At 52.3% G+C, this 20,394-nt stretch overlaps 7 protein-coding genes across 7 annotated transcripts; 4 read left to right on the top strand and 3 right to left on the bottom strand.

Annotated features, from left to right (window-relative positions):
- Positions 1 to 445: 445 nt before the first annotated feature.
- EsH8_VI_000446 (uncharacterized protein) lies at positions 446 to 1,461 on the top strand (the record flags this gene model as incomplete). Its single annotated transcript, XM_083271699.1, has 4 exons — positions 446 to 467; positions 519 to 780; positions 828 to 1,119; positions 1,174 to 1,461. The coding sequence occupies 4 exons, from the start codon at positions 446 to 448 to the stop codon at positions 1,459 to 1,461; spliced, it is 864 nt and encodes a 287-aa protein (XP_083126873.1).
- A 679-nt stretch (positions 1,462 to 2,140) lies between these two features.
- EsH8_VI_000445 (uncharacterized protein) lies at positions 2,141 to 5,659 on the bottom strand (the record flags this gene model as incomplete). The annotated part of the gene is made up of 6 exons (XM_083271698.1): positions 2,141 to 3,778; positions 3,832 to 4,230; positions 4,324 to 4,405; positions 4,457 to 4,819; positions 4,875 to 5,343; positions 5,401 to 5,659. 6 exons carry the CDS (start codon positions 5,657 to 5,659, stop codon positions 2,141 to 2,143), a joined length of 3,210 nt encoding a protein of 1,069 aa, XP_083126872.1.
- A 1,163-nt stretch (positions 5,660 to 6,822) lies between these two features.
- On the bottom strand, positions 6,823 to 8,118 carry EsH8_VI_000444 (glycosyltransferase; the record flags this gene model as incomplete). Its single annotated transcript, XM_083271697.1, has 1 exon — positions 6,823 to 8,118. One exon carries the CDS (start codon positions 8,116 to 8,118, stop codon positions 6,823 to 6,825), a length of 1,296 nt encoding a protein of 431 aa, XP_083126871.1.
- Positions 8,119 to 8,925: 807 nt separating this feature from the next.
- EsH8_VI_000443 (uncharacterized protein) lies at positions 8,926 to 10,317 on the top strand (the record flags this gene model as incomplete). The annotated part of the gene is made up of 1 exon (XM_083271696.1): positions 8,926 to 10,317. The coding sequence occupies one exon, from the start codon at positions 8,926 to 8,928 to the stop codon at positions 10,315 to 10,317; it is 1,392 nt and encodes a 463-aa protein (XP_083126870.1).
- Positions 10,318 to 10,364: 47 nt separating this feature from the next.
- On the bottom strand, positions 10,365 to 11,477 carry EsH8_VI_000442 (bZIP transcription factor; the record flags this gene model as incomplete). Its single annotated transcript, XM_083271695.1, has 2 exons — positions 10,365 to 11,408; positions 11,457 to 11,477. 2 exons carry the CDS (start codon positions 11,475 to 11,477, stop codon positions 10,365 to 10,367), a joined length of 1,065 nt encoding a protein of 354 aa, XP_083126869.1.
- Positions 11,478 to 12,095: 618 nt separating this feature from the next.
- Positions 12,096 to 12,968, top strand: EsH8_VI_000441 (SDR family oxidoreductase; the record flags this gene model as incomplete). The annotated part of the gene is made up of 1 exon (XM_083271694.1): positions 12,096 to 12,968. The coding sequence occupies one exon, from the start codon at positions 12,096 to 12,098 to the stop codon at positions 12,966 to 12,968; it is 873 nt and encodes a 290-aa protein (XP_083126868.1).
- Positions 12,969 to 18,736: 5,768 nt separating this feature from the next.
- On the top strand, positions 18,737 to 20,312 carry EsH8_VI_000440 (major facilitator superfamily domain-containing protein; the record flags this gene model as incomplete). The annotated part of the gene is made up of 3 exons (XM_083271693.1): positions 18,737 to 18,911; positions 18,965 to 19,898; positions 19,955 to 20,312. The coding sequence occupies 3 exons, from the start codon at positions 18,737 to 18,739 to the stop codon at positions 20,310 to 20,312; spliced, it is 1,467 nt and encodes a 488-aa protein (XP_083126867.1).
- Between the last annotated feature and the right edge of the window lie 82 nt (positions 20,313 to 20,394).

Here is a 20,394-nt window from a genome sequence, read left to right as displayed (position 1 = left end):
AGAGAGTGAAGTTGAGAGGTGAAGTGAGAATTAAAGGTGGTAAACTTGAGATGAAATTTTAGAACTTAGTGAGGAAGGTGCGAATGATGTTTTTCTTTACTTTAATTTTTTTTAAAATTATAAACAAGCAAATAAATTCAGTTTAGCACTGCTTTTTACTATATTTAATATAGTGAATCTGAAAATAAGCTGTTTAGGTAATTTAGCGACATTTTTTTGTTATTGAACAAAGTGATTTGCACCTTCCTCCGAAAGTGGCATTACACCTAAATATTTCAAATTTGAATTTTCACCAGCTTTAAATTTTTCCTTCTCCTACACCACCACTGTTTGTTTACAGCCACCACCACCACTATAATTTAACAGTATGTTATTCATTTCTACATTGCGTCATCTAATATATAGCAGAGCTTATTGAATTTTCTTTTAGGCCACGTTTTCCCCAATGGCTGACCAGCCTGCTAGAGGTATGTGTAGTCTATTTTGTAGCAATCTTTTGTTCTAATCTAGCAATTCAGGCCGCCCTGTGGGCTCTGGTGCAGGCAATAAGCGAAAGGCCAGCGCAGATTATTCAGAAAACCAACATAGCAAAAAGGCTCGTCAGAGACTTCAGGATATGGACGATGATTTGCTCGATCTTGAGCGAGCAAAGAAGGCGTTTAACGCCCAGAAGAACCGCAAGATTGCCGATTTGAAGAAGAAAGATATCTGGCAAAATGGTTCTGCTTCTGAAAGACATGACTTGGAGCAAGCTGCAATTAATACAGTTATTGATAAAGCGTAAGTTTATTTCGCTTTAAAAATATGTTCTTACTAACTGATTTTAGAAGGGCAAAGGGCCGATATCCCGAGCAAGTTGCTCAGCAACACGGAATCGATTGGACTCCTCTTAATCGCAAAAAAAACCTTGCGTGGTTTGACGAAAACAAAGTGGAGATTAAGATGGACGATAGTGACCTGGAATGGGAGGATATCCCTTTTGGCAATCTATCTGAGGCTTTGGAAGAGGGACTTGCAGATATGGACAAGCATCATAACTTCGAAGGTGGTTCTGAGAAGGTTCGCGAAAATGTGAACATTGAACGAGAGATGGCGAATAGTTTGGCCAAGCAAAAGCAGGTGCGCGTTATTAAATTGCTACAATCGATTGCTACAATTGCTAACAATTATTAGGAGATTGCACGCCGGGAGTATCATTACTTCAGTGGTCTTTGGCGAAGTGTTCTTGAGCAGCTCTATGCTAAGGTCTACCTTACTCGCAAGCACTCTGCTCTTGCCTACCAGATTGGCGTTGATCAAGGCCTCATTCGTCCTAGCGAAACTCTTCCTTTTGCTGAAGATATCTTTACAAAAGAAGAGGCTGTGCTTTGGCTTGTTCTTACAAAATACTGGCCTTCTATTACCCGAAAGCAGCGGAAACTGCTAAGAATCTTCTCTCGCTATAAGCACAAGAAGCAGTAAGTCCTTAACATCTATTTACTTTATTAGAATGTTTACTAACTTTACTTACTACAGGCGATTTTCAAGACTTCGTCGTCCCGCAATCTACCTTAGTGGTAGCTTTACACTGTCTAGCACAGTAAATCGTCGATCTGCAATTAACTTTGCTCCAAGCTTAAAGGCTATGGTAAAGGAAGTTTGCGGTAGTATAGGAAAAGAGTCTGAAGCTACTTTTCCTGGCTTGGCAACACAATGGGGGAATGTGGATATTACTTCTCCTCTTGTGTACGGGTTTGCTGAGAAGATGGTTGAAGCTTACAAGCCTCTATGGAAGCTTCTTCCGTTCTTCTTTCGCTTAAACCTTCCTGCAGAGCTTTTCCCTACCTGTTGGCTGAAAGCTCAATGCCTTTTTCAGCAGGTAATGGGACACTGCGACTTTACGTTTGCTGGGGAGATGTTGGATGATTAGATTGGCTGGAAAGATGCTAGTTGCAGTATCGAAACTTCAGTAGATAGGCTTTCTTTAAGTTTAATAAAGAAGTGAGTCCTCGCAATTGTAGCAATCAATTGTAGCAATCAATTGTAGCAAGTACAAGACATGAAGCATCTAAATGAGTTTATGACCAATTTGGTAATCCCATTAATATGTACCTTGTATCACCCATTCTGATGGATACCCATTGGGCCAATAATCCCAATCCTAAGCCCGTACATTGACCTTAATGGTAGCCACCCGCCCACGGTCATGCAGGTACTTGTGTACCTTCCAAAGCTCTTTGGCTGTCATCTTCATCTTCGGTTTTCCCGGCAAGCAAACAAAAAAATCACCATCCTTCAACTTGGGCCCTTTGGCATTCTTCGGCTTCACCATTGCCCCAGTTACGTTGATATCCCCAATGATCACCAAGCCACATCGTTGCCTGGTTAACAAGACATTTAGACGGCGCGGGTCTTTCGTGAAACCAGGGCCTGGGTTGAAAGCGCGAGTTCCCATAACCACAATAACTATGTCCGCCTCCTGGCCTTGGAAAGCATCGATAGAGGATGCAGGACGCATGGTTGCGAGGTTGGCGTACTTTTCCTGCTTTCGCCGTTGTTCAAGGAGCTGAACATTGTCCTTGTATGGCGCAAGGATGATAACCTTGGAGGGGTCGACGTTTTTCTCTTTGACAAACTTCGAAGCAAAGTCGAGCGCAACCACAACTTGGTCTTCCGACTTCTTGCCGTGCGTGACGGGGTTTGAGAAGACACTGGTGCCATCGCAGTGAATGAACAGCGGGCTGGAGGTGTTCTCAGCAGGCGCCCGAACTTCAGGATACTGCTCCTGAATGAAGGCTTCCAGATGCCGGCCAATGTCGAACTGTGGGAGATTGATGTCGCATTGATCGCCATATACAATTGGCTGATCCGCGTAGATGATGCCACCTACCATGTCCCACAGTGCCTTTGTCATCCGCAGCTGCTTCCGGAGACGGTACACAGGGATGCCAGACGCTTGGAGAAACTCCAACCCGGACACCGTGGCGTCTCGATTCAGCTGGTTGTAGACATGCCCGTCTGTAGTCTTTTCTTCTTTGGTCATGACGGCTGGCGGGAGCTGCTTTGGATCTCCTCCGAATAGACACGGCAACAAGTCATTGCCCCAGACCTGAATGATGTCACCGCGTGTCATGTTGGCGGCTTCGTCGAACGCAACGGCCTTTGCCTTGCCTTTATTCCACATGCTAACGTACTCTTCATTGTTGAACATGCTGGGAGTTGTGCACAACATGTCAGCAGCATTGATGAGCCGCTGGAAGATCTTCATGATGGCATCCTTGCTGGGCTGGGGAGTTTTGGAGAACTCCTCGTAGCCAATGCGGTTTGCACAGAGATTGCGCACAGAGCGGAAATCTTCGCGTGTGTTGAGGTCTCGTTGTATTGCCCGAAGAGCCAGAGAGTCATCCAAGGAAAGCCGCCTGGTTGTTGCGGGTGATTGCAGTAAGACCAGCAGCCAGTATGCAAGTGATATTTTGAAGGTCCACTTGACAGGTGTCCCGCGGATCTTGGGAGCAGCCCTGTCGCAACTGCCGGGGTTCTTGAGAAGGGCAATGAATGCCTTGTACTCGTGCTCTAGCTTGAACACGCGAAGGACAAAAGTCTGACGCACACGCGAAGCATCGTGGGGGGTCTTGCGCATATTGATCCTGTGGCAGACAGATGTCGAAGTCCTGTCGAGTCGCTCAGCAAGATTGGTGATGGCGACATGGGAGGGGGCGGAGCAGGCAGTGGGACCAAGTGACAGCTGCATCGCCAGCGCGGCTGCTGCTACAGCGGTCGTCTTGCCGAATCCAGGTCCCTAGTCAACCAGTCAGTACTCAAATTCGGTGTTAACAAATGGCGTAGACATACAGCAGTGATTATGCCAATCCCAAGCACCTTTTCGCTCAGGTACGCTTTGAAGCGAGCGCGATCTTCTGGCAGCGCTTCTTCACACAAAGCATCCACCCACTCTTGACTAAGGCCGTCCAGGAAATTGACGACAGGAAGATCTCGCCATTGCTGAACCTGGGCCTGCTTCTCCGTCTCCGACGACGAGATCGCCACAGTCTCTATGAGATCTCGGCCACTCATGTAGTCGTAGAATCCAGATCCTCTCATGACGGCGCGGTGAAGAGCCTGCATTTCCTTGGCTTGGTCATCGGGTATGTAGGAATGAGTCTTAGCCGCCCCGGGGTGCAGAGTATTGATGGCCCTAAACTTGCGCTCTGTTTCGACCAGGATATCTTTGAAGTTGAGCGAGATGCAGTCCTAATGCTCGATCTCCGCATCGGCTTCTTGTCTAGTCGAAAACGTCGTGACTTTATGAGTGTGTCCGAGTTGGCCGGGAGCAGGCCGCCAGACCTTCATGACCATATCGGTCTCTCCTCGAGGGTGACCACTCAACTCCGGGATTGTGCCGGGCCACGACATAACTTCGGCAGTCCTGTGACACGCATGTCAGTACACAGTCAAATAAGATCACCAGCAGACATACCAAGCTGCCAGAGGCTCATCGTCCTCTTCTTCGTCGCTGTTTGAGAGCGATTCGGATTCTTCTGTCTTTTTGACCACCTGCAAAGACGCCTCCTTGCCAAGTGCCGCACGCGAAGGATTCATCTCCCAGAATAGTAGCTCGAGGGGGTTGCCGAGTAGACGATCCCAAGATGTCTGAAACTCATCGACAAAAGCAGTTCCGCGCGGCATGATGGCGAAGAATGTGTTGTCCTCTGTCGCATGAGGGATGAAGTAGGCACGCTTTTCTCGCTCACGCAGTTTTCTCGCGTCCAACTCAACCCACAGATCGTCGTGGACATAGACCTGCGTGTTGACGGCCAACATGGTGTCATCATCATCAAACCTATGGATTGTCAGCTAGGACCATGAATGAAAAGATGCAGAGGATAATGACTTACTGGAATGTAGGATGATATGCCTTGATCCGCAGGGTCTTGTGCCACAGTTGCGCTAAGCGGTCGACATTCCAGTCCAGTTCCGTGCCGTAGGAATGAGTGAAGGGCTGTCCAAGCCATTTGGGATCGAATACCTTTTCAACAGTTTTCTCTGGGCTGGCGACAAGGACGTGAAAGGTGGTCTGGCTGATGAAGTCGCGAAAGGTCACGTCACCAACAGTCGGGCGATTGTTCTTGTACCAATCCTCAAGCTCAGGGGCGGAAGCGTTGGCGAATGGCATGCCACAGCCGACGACGGTAGGTTTTTCCCGCAAGTGGATGGTCACCAAGCAATACGTCTTGGAATCGCGATCTGGGAACCGTGAGAGCAGCTCGGGAGGTGCTGACTCGAAGTCCCACTTGTCGTCGCCCGCAGGAAACTTGAGGGTGAGGCTTCGATAGTCCACAGGATCTATCCGGTCTGAACCACAGTCTGTGCACGTAACATCAGTTAATGACTCACACCTGGGTGGTTAACGGCATGACTTACACTGGTAGACTTTGCCGAAGCCGCAGTCCTCATTATCTTGGCCAAAGGGGATATCGATACGTAGTGCGTGACAGTGAGTAGTGTCGGGGAACTTCAGACTGCACAACCTGGCCTTGATTTTAGAGATTCTGGGGCCGAATGAATTGCCGCTGGCAATAATCGGGCCGTTCTCGCCGTTGAAGACGACACAGTCCTTGATCCAAGTGTCCCGGATCTGGGCGTTGCCGGCAGCACCAGTAGGTGCCTGGGGTTGAGACATGATGATTGATGTAGGGTTGTTCAAGTAGTCCTGAATGACGAAAACGGCGGCGAACCGATGTAAAAGAATCGTCCACTAGGGGTTGAGTAGTTGAACAAGACAACCAAGAACCACAGCACCTATGGAATGGATGATTAGAACGAACATATAACTCCATGGACACGCGACACTTACCGATCACCGTACTCCTCCGCTTTTCAACCAGGTGAACAACTAAGCAAAACAGAGCTACTGCTTTCACCGGAAGACGAAAAACAAACGCCGAAGCGAATGAAAAAAAAAAGCCTGACCACGAATGGTTCAGGCCTATCGACCGGCTGCCACGAGCAAACTCTGCGATGCAAAACCGCCCACCTGGAACCCAAAGTAAAAAGAAATTAGAGCCCACGCCGGAGCCTAAAGAAGTCGCGAGCCTGAGCAGGTATGATTGATCGCCGCCGAAGAGACGATCGCGCAAACACAGTAGACTATAGTTGCCGAAGCTTGAGGAGGAAAAGAGGCCAAGACGGATCGCGTCGAAATACCTAACTGCGCTGAGCCGGGGTGGGCAGTGGAGCCCTAGCCGAGCTTGACGCTTGGGCCACCCCACATTTGAATGACCAATCACACGAGCCGAGAATGTCACGCACAAAATAAATCAATGTTACCTGGATATCTGGTAAAGCCTCAAATGGGAAGGAGCTACCGTATGTTGCGTTATCCTCATCGCCATGCATGTGACTTGTTTTGTAAAACCAGTGGCCTTTTGGGGTGTGTCTATTTATGCGTCACGGTTGTTGTTGGAATCGGGGTGCGCACTGCCCTACTGATGGAAAGTAAATATAGGGTGGGCAGGCAGGGCCTAAGGGCATGGCAGTTGTTGGGTGTATTGTGATATTTTGCCTCCATCCCTACTGTTCCACTTCAATATACAGCTTGGCGTTGTTGCAACGGAGCAAATGGAGCATTATACTATTTGCCAAGAGCGGCAGTGGACATGCCATGCGGTCAATGGGACGTGCGTACCCACTTGCTGTCAAAACCGACGATCCTCGGGGACGATGGTTGCATTCGGATTCAAGACGGGGACACGTCGCGGCCGTCGCCCGAGGCGAAGGTCCGACGCTGGCCCTCGGAAGTTGTACTCCGAACACCCTCCCCCACTAGCGGCCTCATCTCCGTTATCATCTCCGACTGCGCCCAACGACGCCCTCGAGGGCGTCGACCGCCTCGTTGGGCCCATCGTGGCCCATGAAATCGTCGCGTATTCTCTCGGCCGCTCTCCGGAAACTCTCATCTGCGATAATCCCCTCAACCGCCCCCAGCAGCGCCCCCTCGCTGGGCGCGTCCGTCGCGAGGTCGACCCCGGCCCCGCTCCACGCGACCCGTCCGCTCACGTCGGCCTTATCCTCGCTCCGGCCCGCGCACACCAGCGGGACCCCGCAGCTCAGCGCCGCGAGCACGCCGTTGTACCCCGCGTTGGTGACCATGACCCCGACGTGCGGCAGCAGCCTGGCGTGCGGTATGAACGACGCCACGCGCGCGTTGGGCGGGAGCGCCTCCCCCGGCAGGGCGGCCTCCGCGTCGGGGGTCGTGACGACGACGAGAAGGTCCGAACGGTACCTCAGCGCCGCGAGGGTTGGGATGATGAGGTTGGCCGCCTTGGTCGCGTAGGTCCCTTGCGTAACGTGGACGACCTTCTCCCGCGGGTGGGCGAGCACCTCGCCCCACCACGCCGGAAGGGCCGCGGCCGCACCTTGCTCCTCGTCGAAGAGCGGCAGGAGCGGGCCGACGAACTTGACGCCCGGGTGCAGGTTCGCGCGCGGGAACTCAAAGGCCGGCGTCGTGGGCATGATGTGCAGCATGTCGGAGCGCGCCGAGTCGTAGAACCCCGAGGCCGGGAGCGGCGGCAGCCCCATCGCGGCGCGGTGCCCGTTCAGGGCGGCCGTGAGCTTCGGGTACAGGAGCCAGTTCGCGGCCGCGTGCGACAGCACGTTGATCCAGCGCCCGAAGACGGTCGTCGGGGGCAGCCAGCCGGTGCCCCAGGGAGGCACCTCCGGGTCGAGGGTGACGAGGGGGTTTATGCCCAGCGTCGCGTACGGCAGGCCCGTCAGGTCGCGGAGGCAGTGGGCCCCGTGGGCGCCCAGGTCGACGAGGAGCACGTCCGCGTCGAACGACTCCAGAGCGGAGCGGTAGGCGGATACCTGGTCGGGCACGCGGTCGAGGAACAATCTGCGGAGCATCGACACGGCCGCACCAAGGCCCGAAGTCCCCGGGTCCGGGGCAAGCGGCGACTCGTCGTGGGACGCGAGGGCTTCGGGAGAGGCGATGAAGGTTGCGCCGGTGGGCGCGATGAGGTGGGCGTGGGAGTGGGAGGTGAGCCAGGCAACGGTGTGGCCGCGGCGGGTGAGGGCGAGGGCGATGGGCTGCATCGGGTGGATGTGGCCCGTAAAGGGCATCGTCGCGATGAGGACCTTCATCGTCGCGGGATTGTTCTGGTCGTTGGCATTGCAGGAATTCGCCTCGCGGTGTTGATAGATGGTTGCGAGCTCGTGTGCCGGCGGTGGTTAGTACCGACACACTGGAATGCGAGGATGTGACGTAGGTTTGCCGTGATGCAGTGTAACACTCCCGGGCACGCCGCCGACCGATGAGCGATAGGTCGGCGAACAAAGTCAAACGGGCGCCGCGGACCGGCTCCCACTTCCAAGGTCTCTGGCTGCAGACCAGATCCCGACCTCCCAGTCATTGATGCATAATTTTAGATTCTGGTCCAGAATAAAATGAAACCACGACTGGATTTGAGGTTCCGAGTCGTGTTGCGTTCATCAGCCACACCTGGATTCGAAGCCGTGGGCGGCTTGAACCTCGCTAGGTTCACCGAACCACACTGGAATTCAACACCTAAAATTTGGCTTATAGCAACGGGGTTGGTTTATGGTTGTCTGCAAACGTGTCTTCAGGGTTGTGGTGTCTGTGCATTGCTTGAAATGCCAAGACGGAGCATCAATGAACCAATAACGAGCGCAAGCTCTATGAGCCATGATACGACGGCTGCCTAAAGAGAACCAATCCTGGGCGGGAAGGATTTTGACACCTACAACTCCATCTTAAGGACAACATCAAATAAATTTGGAGACAACCGTGGCATTTTCATTCTGTCAAGCAATTGTATTTATCTCTTAACAGGATGGCTACATAAAAAGGGCATATGCGCACGCCCTACGCAAGGTAGCTCAATCTCAGCGACAATTGCCATCACAGAAATTTCACCTCACACCGCAACCATGCACCAGTCACTGCGCAATCTAGTCATATTTTCCTTCTTCATCCTCGCCGTATCAGCCTCACCAGAGCCGCAGTCCTTCAAATGCCCAACCTACATTGACACCGTCGTGCCATCAGGCCAGAACAGATTCTACGGCAAACGCGAGCCGGGCGACCCGTTCCTCGCGACCATGCAAGACGTGCACGCCACTCTGTTCAAGTGTTCCAATATCACGAGCCTGAAGCTCCGCGTCACGGGGCTGGGGTGCTCCGAATGGCCCGACCGGTGGAGCTTCCCCTTTGATTTGCGGTCCGGGTCGCACTATCCATCGAAGCTGGAAGCGCTGGACCTGGAAGGCTACCAATTCAACGACTCGCCGTGGGCGGAAGTGCAGGAGTCTCCGGTCCACTCGCAATCCGTCATCCTCAGGAACCTCGAGTGGGCGGCATCGGAGAGGGGGTGGAAGTGGCTGAAGTGGCTCACGCTGTCCCAGGAGCAGAAGGCGAAGACGAGTCTGGATCTCTGGCTCGACGCCATGGATTTTGGGCACATCAAGACGCTCTCCCTGAGACTGGCCCGGGACCACACGCCGAATCTGGAGCGCCTGATCCCGCACCTGAAATCGCTCCGGTCGCTGGCTGTCTCGGGCACCTGGGCCAAGGACCTCATTCTCGGGCTGCCGGAGAACTCTCTCACGCACCTCTCGTGGATATCCAGCGGCGAGACGGGTGAATCAGTGCAGCCGGCCTTGCTTCGGCATGCCCAGTCCCTCACGAGCCTCGAGTGGCGGGAGCCGGAGAGCGAGTATCGTCAGCGTAAAGTCATGTCGGCGGAGCAGATTGCCGAGGTGGGCCGCGCGATTCCGGGCTTGCAGAGCATATCGCTTGACATCAACCGCAACGGCACGTGGCCGATGGAGCACTTCGAGGCATTGGCCACCAACTTCCCAAAGGTCAAGAACATGACCATTTTCCTCGAGTTTGCGAGTGAGTGTCGACGGCAGCTGGAGACGTCCAAGCTGGGCGTCGTCAAGAACTTTCACAGGTACGATATGGAGAGAGAGACGGAGTGCAAGGGGCGCGCGTCGATGGCGCAGCCCCTGCTAAACAACCACCGGGCCGAGAAGGTGTTCGATTTTCTTCGGGAGAAGAAGGTGGGCGATGAGCTGACCAAGGTTGTGTTTTATGCCGGGGACTGGCAGCGCCCTTGGGATGGCCCGCTGGCGGAATCGACGTGGCTTGAATCGAGGAAGGCGTTTTACCTGTGTGAGGTCACCGACGAACCGGTTTCCTGGGACATTGCTGGCTCGGGTCATACCCGATGCGAGGGCCTCAACACCGAACTAGTCGGTGACCATCACCCCGGGTGGGGCGAAGACCTGGCAAAACGGGCTGCAAATTTTGAGTTGTAAAGAGCCGGGACGTTGTGCCGCAAAGGCTCGGCAAGATGGATGTCTGATCAGGATGTTGGTTCGACAGTAGAATGAGACTTCTCTTGCGCACGAGCCACGCGATCTCTGACCTCCCTGATCCAGCTTCCGAGGCCCACGGAGACGAACACGGCGCTCCACCTGGGTCCGTTGCCGAAGCAAATAAAGTTCTCGGCAAACCAGGCGATGAGCGGCCTCAGCAGCTCCTCGTCCGCCGGCGTGCCCTTGCCCTCGATGACGGCCTGGAACCGCGCGGCCTCGTCCGGTGTCATGACATCGAGGACGCAGGCGGCGACCTCGTCGGGCGTCTTCCAATACTTGGCCGATATGCCCTTGTTCTCGTAGTCATCCCTGATAAGCTTGTGCAAGTCGGTCATGGCGCTCCGTTCGAACTGGTCGGAGAGCTTGCGGAACATGTAGCCCTTTTGCTTGTAATCCACCCTCGCCTGAGTGAGCGACAGCAGATACTGGCGGTCAGTCAGGTGCCTCGAGTGGTTGAAGATACGATCCAGGTTTCTGGTTGCCGGGGGCGCCGAGCGGGAGTTCCAGAGGTCGATGGTGTAGTTCAGGGTTGACCAGAAGATGCAGCCAGCGAGGGTGTGCAGGCCGGAGCCGAGGTAGGGCATAATATCTATCGGCGGTTCGAGAACGCGGATCAAGCGGTCTGCGTCGAACCAGAGGCCGTAGTCGAGGCGGGGGGTGAGTCGTCCGATGGCTATCAGCTGGCTTTCTGGGGACAGCCTGTCATCATCCAATATCCGAGATTTCGACGTCGAATCTGAGTTCCGGGCGTGTTCTGCCGGTTGTGATGGTGGTGCATCGCCCTGATCTGCATTCCCGTTGCCGGCACTGCCCTCGGCCGCAGCAACTTCGCTGATGCCGGCGAGGTCGCGGGCCCTGGCGAGAACCACACCCAGGTCATCCGGAATGGCCCCGCGCCTGCGCAGCGCCCTGTCGAGGTCTGCGATAACATCCTTGAGCTGCGTGTTCTCCTCCTGCAGCCTCTGGACCTTGGATGCGTGGCGTTTGCGATACTCGCGCTGGGCGACGACACCGCGCTCACGTCGTCGGGCCTGTGACGATTAGTAATAGGGCCCATCCCAGCGCCGGAGCCTACTCACGTTGGCGTCGGCTGGACTCATCTCCTTATCGTTGACCGGACTGGTTGGAAAAACAGGCAAGGGTCCAGAAATAGGCCGATTCAACGTTATCACGAGTAGGAGGGAGGATGCGTCTGTAAGGGGGTTTTGGTACTCGCTGTGTTATCACGAGGATTAATCAGCGAGACCTCCAAGCGCGGCTTACACAGTAGGTTTACTGTCAAAGCTTGGCGTGTTCATGTAAGCAACAGCGGGCGGATGCGGGCCCGAAAGCCGGTCCATAACGTTATCCGTGACCCGGCCCAAAGCTCGGACGTGGCGCCAGCCGCAGTGGAATCCACCCAACTTTGCCCGATGCCGTGTCGCAACGTTGTCGGACACCAAACTCCACGAGTCTTTGTGATCTTCCTAGCTCAACCCCAAAATCATTTCAAATCCGCTGACAAGAAATGGTATGGTGACGAAGCGATGAGGTGAATAATCTTAGGGAATGTTGGCGGCGGCGGAAATAATGACCATGGCCATCCACAGAGTCCCTTCCAAAGATGAAGGCGTATAAAGGATGGAGGCGCGATGAGATTTGTTTTCTTCCTGCATAGACCAAACTCACAAGTTTCACAATCATCACTACAAAGTCTACAACCAGCAAGCAGCAGCATCATGTCGTTCCCATCCCCCACCAAGATTTACCACACGAAGCCGTACGCGGCCATCTCCCCGTCTCGTCCGGAGCTTTCGACCAAGGGCAGGCATGCCTTCATCTCGGGCGGAGGCGCGGGAATTGGTGCCTCCATAGCCAAGTCTCTCGCTGTGTCGGGAATCGCGAGCCTGGGGCTCCTAGGACGAACAGTCAAGTCCCTCGAGGATACCAAAACCGCCATCGAGGCCCTGAACCCTGCGACGAAGGTGTATCTCTACACGGTCGATGTCACGGATGCCGAAGCGACGACCGAAGCGGTCAGCTCTTTTGCCAACTCCCTTGGTGGAAAGATCGACATTCTGGTGGCCAACGCCGGATACATGGCCGATCTCAAGACCATCCCCGATTCAGACCCCGAAGACTGGTGGCGTGCTTTCGAGATCACTGTCCGCGGCAACTTCAACCTCCTCCGCGCATTCCAACCCCTCGCAGCCCCCGACGCCTCGGTCATTCACATCTCGACGGCCGCGATTCACCTGCCCTACATGTTCGGGTTCTCGGCCTACCGCGCGTCAAAGAGCGCTGCGACCAAGATGTTTGAGTACTTTCACGACGAGAACCCCGGTCTCTTCGTTTTGCAGGTGCACCCCGGCCTCATCGGCGGCACGGCCATGTCTGTGAAGTTTGCGACCACAGTGGAAGAGCTGGGCCTGGTGTACGATGACATCGCGCTGCCGGGGGATTTCGTCGTCTGGGCGCTGAGCGAGGAGGGAAAATTCCTGAACGGGAGATTTGTGCACGCGAACTGGGACGTCGAGGAGCTTAAGGGTCTGCGAGGGGAGCTTGAGAAGGACCAGAGCCGGTTCACCATTGGACTGCAGGGGTGGTTCTAGAACGTTTGCTCTCATGACGCGCGAAAATATCAGAGTATCAGCATCTATTTACATGAAAACAACAGCAGGCTATTAGTTGAATAATTGCATTGCTACCGGATGTCGAACGTAACACTACCATGCTGACAACCAACGAGGCTAGGTATTAAGTAGATTAAATGCCGCCTCTAGGTTCCGTAGAAGGAATGGAATGGAATCATGCAATAACTGCTTTCTTATAGATTGCCCCATACGCCGAGACGAATTCCTAAGCCTCTCCTGGAATCCCACCATTGCTATAATTAGTTGCGCTCTCAAGTAGACGGCAAAAACCATCAGCGACGTCACACAGCACAGGCTGTCGCTTTTGAAATAGATCCATTGGTGTATTGCCTTCGGAGTCGATGGCATGAGGGTCCTGTTTGACCAGATGGCCCGTCGCGAGTATCTGCATAGTCGTTACATCGCCATACGCGGCGGCAAAGTGCAGCACTGTCCAGCCACGGTTGTTGACTCGCCTTGCCGTTTGGAAAAGTCACATCTGGGAGGAAGTTGTGCTCAAGGCGCGCGCCCAACAGGCTCGCTTCATCCCTCCTGGAGATTTAGTTTTTAGGGAATATGCTGGCGACCCTCCTCCACCACCGTCTTTTCCGCCTTCGGGGATCTACCCGCCAGACTATGTACTGCCGGATTTCAAGACGAATGCGAGACTAGATAGTGAATGTCCGCTTAAAGCAATGGATGTGCTGGCTCTTGCACTGGCCTCTCGAACCTACGATCTTGACGGTGTCCAATATACGGCGGTGGATGGCCTACTGCTGCGACGAACAGACGCGGGGGAGATTCCGACGGAATACTGGAGAATTGGCTGCTTCTATGGAGCGATGCAGCAGGAATTTTCTGGATGTGGAAGAGTGGAGGTTACTTTGGTTTAGGGTTTATACTAGGATGATTTGGCTGTCCTTCCACCCAGATTAGAGTAAACGGACAACTTCTTAAGTCTTATTTGATTATAACTATCTAACTATCTAACCACCTAAATATTTCATTGGCTTTCGAAACCTGAGTTGATACTATATTGCGATACCAGATCGTCCTTGTGATCTATCAATATAATCACTTTCCGCCACTGGCCTGCTATGAGATCCCCTCGCCTTTTACATAGATACAATGCTTCGTGTTCAGTTATTGACGCCGCTGTATCACAAAGCTTGGTGCAAGACGTGGCATCTGGATCTGAGAAGCACAGATATTTCTTTGTCCAACCCCTTATATGTATGGCTCTGCAGTGAGTAAGCCACTCCCAAGAGGTAGACGTGCTCTGCTGTAGAACGCTGCATCATTCCTCCCAGCCTGAAGGAAACCATTGTTAGGAGTAATTTGATACAAACTGCTCTCTCATTTCCATTTGCTAACTACGCTTGCAAGTTCAACCTGGCCACAGGCCGGTAGGATAAATCCAGACTGCATTGTCACCTGTGCTGCAAACGGAATTGAATAGAGCGCTAGTACGTCACTGGTCCCCTATGAGCCGCTACGTACGAGCAGTGCAGCCAGGTTTGTGACGAGTGTCAACCTCGTCGGTTTTCGAACTCTAAGGAAGGTCAGACTCTGGAAAGAAGACGCCCTTGTCCTCCATTGTCCCAACCGAGACCTAGAGACTCGGGACAAGAGACAGCGTTTCATTTTCATATTGACACAGAAACTCTTATTAGGACCTTATCGTGTTGCGCTAGTTACCAAGAATGCTGGGTGCTAGACTCAGTTCAGCAATCACAAATATGCAGGAACGCGGGAATAAACATACCCGCGTGAATTGACTGCATGTCTCAGAGGGAATTTCTAAGTGTCCTAATAGTTCTCTTCCTAGCCTGCCACTTAATTTGAGACCATACTGGAGTACTGATGAAGAATGAGGGGTGTCGAGCCATTGCCGGACCAGGAATAGCAGCGTCCCAATCTACTGGGGATGTAGCGGGACAAATCCTCCAGCAGCGGAACGAAAATGCTCTAGTGCTCGGGGGGCTGAACCCAAAATTTAGACTGCGGGTCCCTGAAGTTCTGGACTTGGAACCCTCACAATGGGTGGTAGACTAGACTGGTTTAGCAGTAAAGGTTAAATTACATATGGAATGAAGGCATGCAAGTAGCTTCGACAGCGTTCAGAAGTTCCTTGACGGCGTTCAGAAGCTACCGGGCAAAACGACATTACAAATTCAACCAATTACTCGGAACTACATTGTCAATAATAGGAAGTAACCGTTCACGGTGCATTTTGAATTCGTGGAGGACAAAGAAAAATATCATTATAAGAATTCAAAGTACATAATTACCTTTAAATTAAATTTGCATAACCATGCCACAAGTCGGGCTGTTTGGATGACGGGAAGCTTCCGCATGCGGCCTGCCATCGGGAACGGAGACGTGAAGAATACCTCAACCGGCGATTCCCCGCAGCGATAAACGATGCTAAAACAATGCATGGCTTAAAGCGTCGATAGTATTAATGCTTTTCGGGGTCCAGAGCATTCTCGTACAGAGACAAGACTAGTATATGTCCGGTTTCTGACCTAGGTGAATACCTCATAGAGTGCTAGGGACCAGCCGAAAAGCCTTTTTTTCAACGTCAGAAGCCACCATATTCTGTTTTGGGTCAAAGAAATCCTGTATATAATTGACCATCGTCCCCTTTTGTTGGTGCAAAGTACTACGTTTAAAGTTATCCGCATCATACTCGTTCGTGTTTACAGCCGAAGCGATCTTCGGGATTTTACCCCCCACACAACCATCCAATCCTTTCAGAGTTCCCAAAATGCGACCGACAGCCATTCTTCTTGCACTGTTCGCCTCTGTCGCAGCTGCTGTTCCGGCAATCAGCCAACGGATGCGGCCAGCCGAAACCACCACTATCTACCCGGCAGTGTGTAAAGCCGGCGGGCCAACATGCTGCAAAAAATCAGTTCTTGGAATCCTCTTCACGAATTGCGTTGATCGTACGTTACAATCCTTCATTCTCCATCCTATTTTACTTGTGTGCACATGCTAATTGCTCTCCATCCACAGTGACCAATGAGCCTGTCACTGTTGCTGGGTTCGAAGCTGCCTGTCAAGATTCTGACGATCGAACCCCTTACTGCTGCAGCATTAAACTTGTAGGTCCAATATCATCAGGAAAGCAAGAGATTGCTACAAATGCTAACAAGAGCCCGAAGCTTGGACGAGCTTTACTTTGCAAGGATCCTGTCGTATAATTACCTTATGCATCACCAAGGAGTAGTCTAAGCGTTAATTGTGTCACTTAATTTCGAATCTCCCTCACAATTATTATATTTTCCTGGTCTTCTCTAATCTGGTAAACACAAATCTTTATTCTATTTGTTTCGTCAAGCATTTGAAGTATGATACGCTCGCGTATTTAGCGAATACATAATTTTGACTAAATCGTATTTCAACCGTGTTTACGCGATGGTGCCTTATTGCTTGATCACCAACTCAGTCTTATGGACCTGTACCAAACCTACAGGGTGGTTTTTATACCAAATAATGGATAAGTAACCCACTGCATTTTTCATTCTGGACAACACGAGGTAACCGTACTCAAGCCGTCTGTTCCTGCGGTTCGTCCCACAGACTTGCTAAAAGTTTTCGATTGCTGTCCAAATGTCAGTGCCTGGCTTGAGGGCCATCCTCGTTATAACTTACCCTGTCCAGGGTTCCCTACCATGTTGCACGGCGTGATTCTGATACGGATTAGCGATGTTCTTTTGCAGAAGGATTTTAATAGCTTACATCAAGAAGCAACACGTCACCTTGTTTCCAAGAAATCAGAGCTCTTGTTTCCCTGCGCCAAGTGTTAAAAAATTACATCCTTGGTATTGCGGAGTTATGGCTTCGCACTTGATAATTTCAACGGCGGAATCAAGATACTCTCTGGGTATCAAAGAACCGTCGCCATACTATCAGCAGTTAGTATTCGACTCTCTTGTAGTTATGTGCGTGGGCCGAGAACGTACAAATGCTGGTGGCTGGTATTTCCCATCCTTGTTAACGTGCGGTGGCTGCAGCGTGCCGCCGTCGATTGCATTCAAGAACCGAGATACCACATTGTTGAAAAACGCAGTGTCTCCCGTCCGCGGATGATCTCTCACAGCTTGAATGTAAACATTAGCCGACCATCTGCCTTCCCTCCTGTGGCACGTGCGCTTACCGGGCAAATGTTGCCAAACTCTTAAATCTCCGAGCGGGTTATTGTCCGACTGGTTTTCCCAGACCCACTGCGCCGTTGGCAAGCGTTGAACTTCCCTCTCAATCTTTGATCGAGCAGTTTCTGCATCATCGCTGTCTACAACAGTTCGGCCGTAAGCCTGTAAAACAGTTGTCCCAGCAGATGAAGTTTGATGGCGAGGGCCATTCGGGTAAAACAACTGGTATTTCACACCCTTAAAAGTACGTCAAAAGGAATGCACAGGACTGTCATCGTGAAGGATAACCGAACCTTCTTTTCGATTTCTTGGATGAAGTCGGGATGCTTCTCCTTCAGCCGGTGGTAAAGAACAACAGAATTGTTAATCGGAGTTTCGCCGCCTGCAATATGAGACCTTCAGCGCTCACACGTCACGCTTAGTTGCAGCTTGAAGCCTACCAGTCTCGGGCGCTGACGCGCAGTAAAATAATACGTAGGCTGGATAGTGTGGACTCAACCCAAACTCATTATGTGGGTAAACTGGCTGCGTGTTGGGACCTTCATTGGCAGTCGCTACGTTTTTGGCGAGGATGGTGCGTCTAACTGGATTGCCGATATCCTCGTGGGCCGCCCAGCCAAAAGCATGTGCAAACTGAGAGAATTCTTCTGCGCTTTGGAGACTCAAGTTCTGGAAGTAGACCGCGCCGTGCTTGTTCAATAGACTTCGTAGCTTGCCGCTAGTGGATAGTCCCTCAATCTCGACGACAAGATCCGCTATGTGGGTATTCGGCTCGAAGGCCGCAAGGGACAAGGGGAACTCCGTCTCCTCCGAGTATGGGGCCGGAAGTTTGACAGCGGGTCCGTACGGGGCGGGTCGGAGCGTCTCGGCACGGGATCCCATTTTTGCTTTCAAAATCAAATTATTTACGAATGCAAAAGATCCAAAAAAAAAAATTGTATTTACTGCTGCGAATTTCCTCCATCGGCAATGGTCTTTCTGTGGCCTTTATCCCAAGCTCAATTCGCGATTGGCATTGGAACCATCTTGCGCTCACAACCCGGCTGATGACGAGTAGTGGGTCGCAACCCGCTTGCAAATGTCGCCATCGCACCCTTGTAAGCACGTCGCGATGTCGGCCCCAACACCGACGCCTTCCAGGGTCCAGCCAACGTTTAATTCGCAATACGGACAGACCGTGCCCTCGCCGGCGGCATCCTCCAGGGATAGGTCATGCAGTTCTGACGCTACCGAGGCGAGCCGGTCGGGATTTACTCATACTTATTTTCAATAACGCAATGCGAGCCAAACCTGTTAAAGTTATCGCAAGCGCAATCAACCAATCTGGCCGCGACCCGATATCTGACAGACTGCGGAGTCTGGGGGGCCGGGGCGGAGGAAAAAAAATTCAGACAGATGCGACATGACGGACGTTGGCCGCATGGTGGTTTGGAGGGAGAAATACATTTGCCACAGATCAATTGGGCAGTGTGGTATTTAATACCGTGGTCGCCAGAATTTCCTAAAAGCTCGACATTGCAGCGGTCCCCATCCTCTCCCGCACTTGCATGAACTCATCCATTCTGTCGGGATTGATTGCAAGTTACAATGTCGACGGGTGATCACGCAAAGCAGCCCGAAGAGGTGGATCAGGAGGTTCAAGATGTCCAGCCTACCAAGCCAGTGTCGCGTTTCACGCGGTGGTACCGCAGCCCGCTGTTCAACGTCATCGTCGTGGGCTTGATCTCCTTCACTCAGCCCGGTATTTGGAATGCGCTCAACAGTACGTGTCTTCTCTCAAATCAAAATCAATCATCGACTAATATGGTTCTCAAGGCACTGGCGCTGGTGGCCAGCAGGAGCCGTACCTCGTCAATGGCTCCAACTCCCTCACCTTCGGCATCATGGTCTTTGGCTGCAGTTTCTTCGCTATTATGGCGAACAAGATTGGCCTTAAGACGGTGCTGATCATCGGTACACTCGGTTACGCACCCTACTCGGCGTCAATGTATGTCAACAACCGTTATGGCGTCGAATGGTTTGTTTTGTTCGGAGGTGCCACTTGTGGTATCGCCGCCTCGGCACTGTGGGCGGCAGAAGGTGCCATCGCTCTTGGCTACGCCGATATCAAGGACAGAGGAAAGTTCACTGGCATCTGGCTCGGTCTTCGTGAGCTCGGACAGCTCCTCGGTGCTGCTATTCAGCTCTCATTGAACGTCAACAATGGCCAACGAGGAAAGGTCGGATACTCAACCTACCTTATCTTGATCGCACTACAGTGCCTCGGTCTTCCCTTGGCGCTGCTTGTATCGCCCCCGCAGAAGGTCATTCACAGCGATGGCAGGAAGATTGCCGACCCGACAAAGAACAAGGCTGTCATGGGAGAGTTCCGCAAATGGTTGAAATTGCTCAAGAAGAAGCAGTTCTACCTTTTGATCCCCATTCTTATCGGCTTCAACTGGAACAGCACCTACCAAGGCATTTACCTTACCAAGTACTTTTCCGTCAGAGCCAGAACCCTAGGCGCTTTGACGTCTGGCATTGCGGCATCAGCCGCGAACATGTTTTGGGGATGGTTCTACGACTTGAAGTGCTTCAGTCGTCCCCAACTCGCCAAAATCACCTGGGCGTCGTTCGCAATTATTATGCTCGGTTTGTTCTCCTGGCAGGTGGCCAACGAAAAGCTGTATGAGGATACTGTGCCAAAGATTACTCTTGACTGGAGTTCTCCGGGCTTCGGGCGCGGTTTCGCAGTCAACGTGCTATTCCGGTAAGTTCTTGGCGTTCTGGTTAGCCTTATATACATTGTAACTAACTTGAACCTAGTTTCATGAACGAGTCGCACTACATGTTTGTGTATTGGTTGATGGGCACATTCTTCGACGACATTGAGACCTTGACGCTAGGTGTCGGTCTTGTGCGATCCTTCGAGTCCATTGGATCGTGTTTGGCGTTCGGTATTGGAGCTGTCAAGGTATCGCCTATGGTAAACCTGGTGGTGGCCTTCGTCATGTTCGTCATATGTGTTCCTGCAACCTCGTTGGCAGTTCTTCTTGTACCCGAGCGACCCGTCGACAACACGAAGCTGGACTCAGACAACACCTCGGTCGAAGACAACAAGGTCACAGATCCAGTTGTTGTGTCTAGCACAGCGGCTGCGGTAGATGGACCTCGGACAATTTGAGGTGGCATGGCTGGTTGTTACATTTTCCCTCGCACGCTCTCGTTGAATTTGATCGTTCACATATACCAACTTGGTGGACGGA

The sequence above is a fragment of the Colletotrichum jinshuiense genome, chromosome 6, assembly GCF_051148585.1.
Source record: "Colletotrichum jinshuiense chromosome 6, complete sequence".
In the NCBI taxonomy this organism is placed as follows: domain Eukaryota; kingdom Fungi; phylum Ascomycota; class Sordariomycetes; order Glomerellales; family Glomerellaceae; genus Colletotrichum; species Colletotrichum jinshuiense.
The sequence above is the reverse complement of the archived record's forward strand: the minus strand, read 5'-3'. Positions and strand labels throughout refer to the sequence as shown.